The following is a 1,241-nucleotide window of genomic DNA, read 5'->3' as shown; positions in this document are numbered from 1 at the left end:
TTTTTTTTTTTTTAAAGATTTTTATTTTTTTAAAGATTTTATTTATTTATTTGAGAGAGAGAGAATGAGAGATAGAGAGCACGAGAGGGAAGAGGGTCAGAGGGAGAAGCAGACTCCCTGCTGAGCAGGGAGCCCGATGCGGGACTCGATCCTGGGACTCGATCCTGGGACTCCAGGATCATGACCTGAGCCGAAGGCAGTTGCTTAACCAAATGAGCCACCCAGGCATCCCCCGCCTTAGTTTTTGCCCTGACCTTTCTATACTGTCTTGTTAACTGATATATATAAGAACATTAAAAAAATATATTTTGTCTAACATTTTTAGTTGTCAGCAGGAAGATGGATTAAGGTAAATGGTCTGTCAGTGTTGTCTGAAACCAAACTTCTGCTCTGACTTTGTTTTAGGACTCTGGGGCCTGGTCAACAATGCAGGCATTTTTCACCCACATTGCTACAGTGAGTGGCTGAAGATGGAGGACTATATGGATGTCCTCAAAGTGAACCTCATTGGTTTGATTGAGTTGACCGTGAGCATGCTTCCCTTGGTGAGGAGAGCACGGGGGAGGATTGTTAATGTCTCCAGCATTCTGGGAAGAATTGCTTTCTTTGGAGGAGTCTACTGTAGCTCCAAGTATGGAGTAGAAGCCTTTTCAGATGTTCTCAGGTAATGCTCTTAAGTTAAAACAAAAGCAACAAATATGTCTTAGGCACTGTGCTCATTGCTTTTGCCTATATTATCTTATTTCATTACTCCAAAAATCTTGATTTGTAGATATTATTACTAGTCTGTTTTATATAGGAAACTGAGGCTCAGATTTAAGTCTCTTTACCAAAGTTCACCTGCCACCACCTGGATTTGGCCGAACTGTGTTTTGACCCTAGGTCTTTATGTCCTGCCTCCACATCACACTTTTCATTCTCAAGAGTTATCCTTGATAAAATTTCATTTCTTGGGGCACCTGGGTGGCTCAGATGGTTAAGCATCTGCCTTCGGCTCAGGTCGTGATCCCAGGGTCCTGGGCTCCCTGCTCAGCAGGGAGTCTGCATCTCCTTCTCTCTCTGCTGCTCCCCCTGCTTGTGTGCTCTCTGTCAAATAAATAAAATCTTTAAAAAAAATTTCATTTCTGAAGAGAAGATGACTCTCTTCTTTCCTCCTTACAGTGAGCCTGTCCTTGTCTCTCTATGGTGACTTTCTTTCTCTCTGGGCGCTCATCTGCTTTACTCTGTATTTTCTTTCTTTC

General features: G+C 42.6%; 1 protein-coding gene across 1 annotated transcript in view; it reads left to right on the top strand.

Annotated features, from left to right (window-relative positions):
• The window catches only part of HSD17B6 (hydroxysteroid 17-beta dehydrogenase 6), a 37,274-nt gene that overhangs the window by 28,749 nt on the left and 7,284 nt on the right, over positions 1–1,241 (top strand). Inside the window, exon 3 of the mRNA XM_073900807.1 lies at positions 406–664. Coding sequence (XP_073756908.1) covers positions 406–664 — 259 coding nt within the window. The remainder of the gene's footprint in view (positions 1–405; positions 665–1,241) is intronic.

Source organism: Callorhinus ursinus, unplaced genomic scaffold (genome assembly GCF_003265705.2).
Source record: "Callorhinus ursinus isolate GAN/ISIS: 27379988/994484 unplaced genomic scaffold, GSC_fseal_2.0 scaffold14, whole genome shotgun sequence".
In the NCBI taxonomy this organism is placed as follows: domain Eukaryota; kingdom Metazoa; phylum Chordata; class Mammalia; order Carnivora; family Otariidae; genus Callorhinus; species Callorhinus ursinus.
Note: the sequence above shows the minus strand (reverse complement) of the source record. Positions and strands in the feature narration are given on the sequence as shown.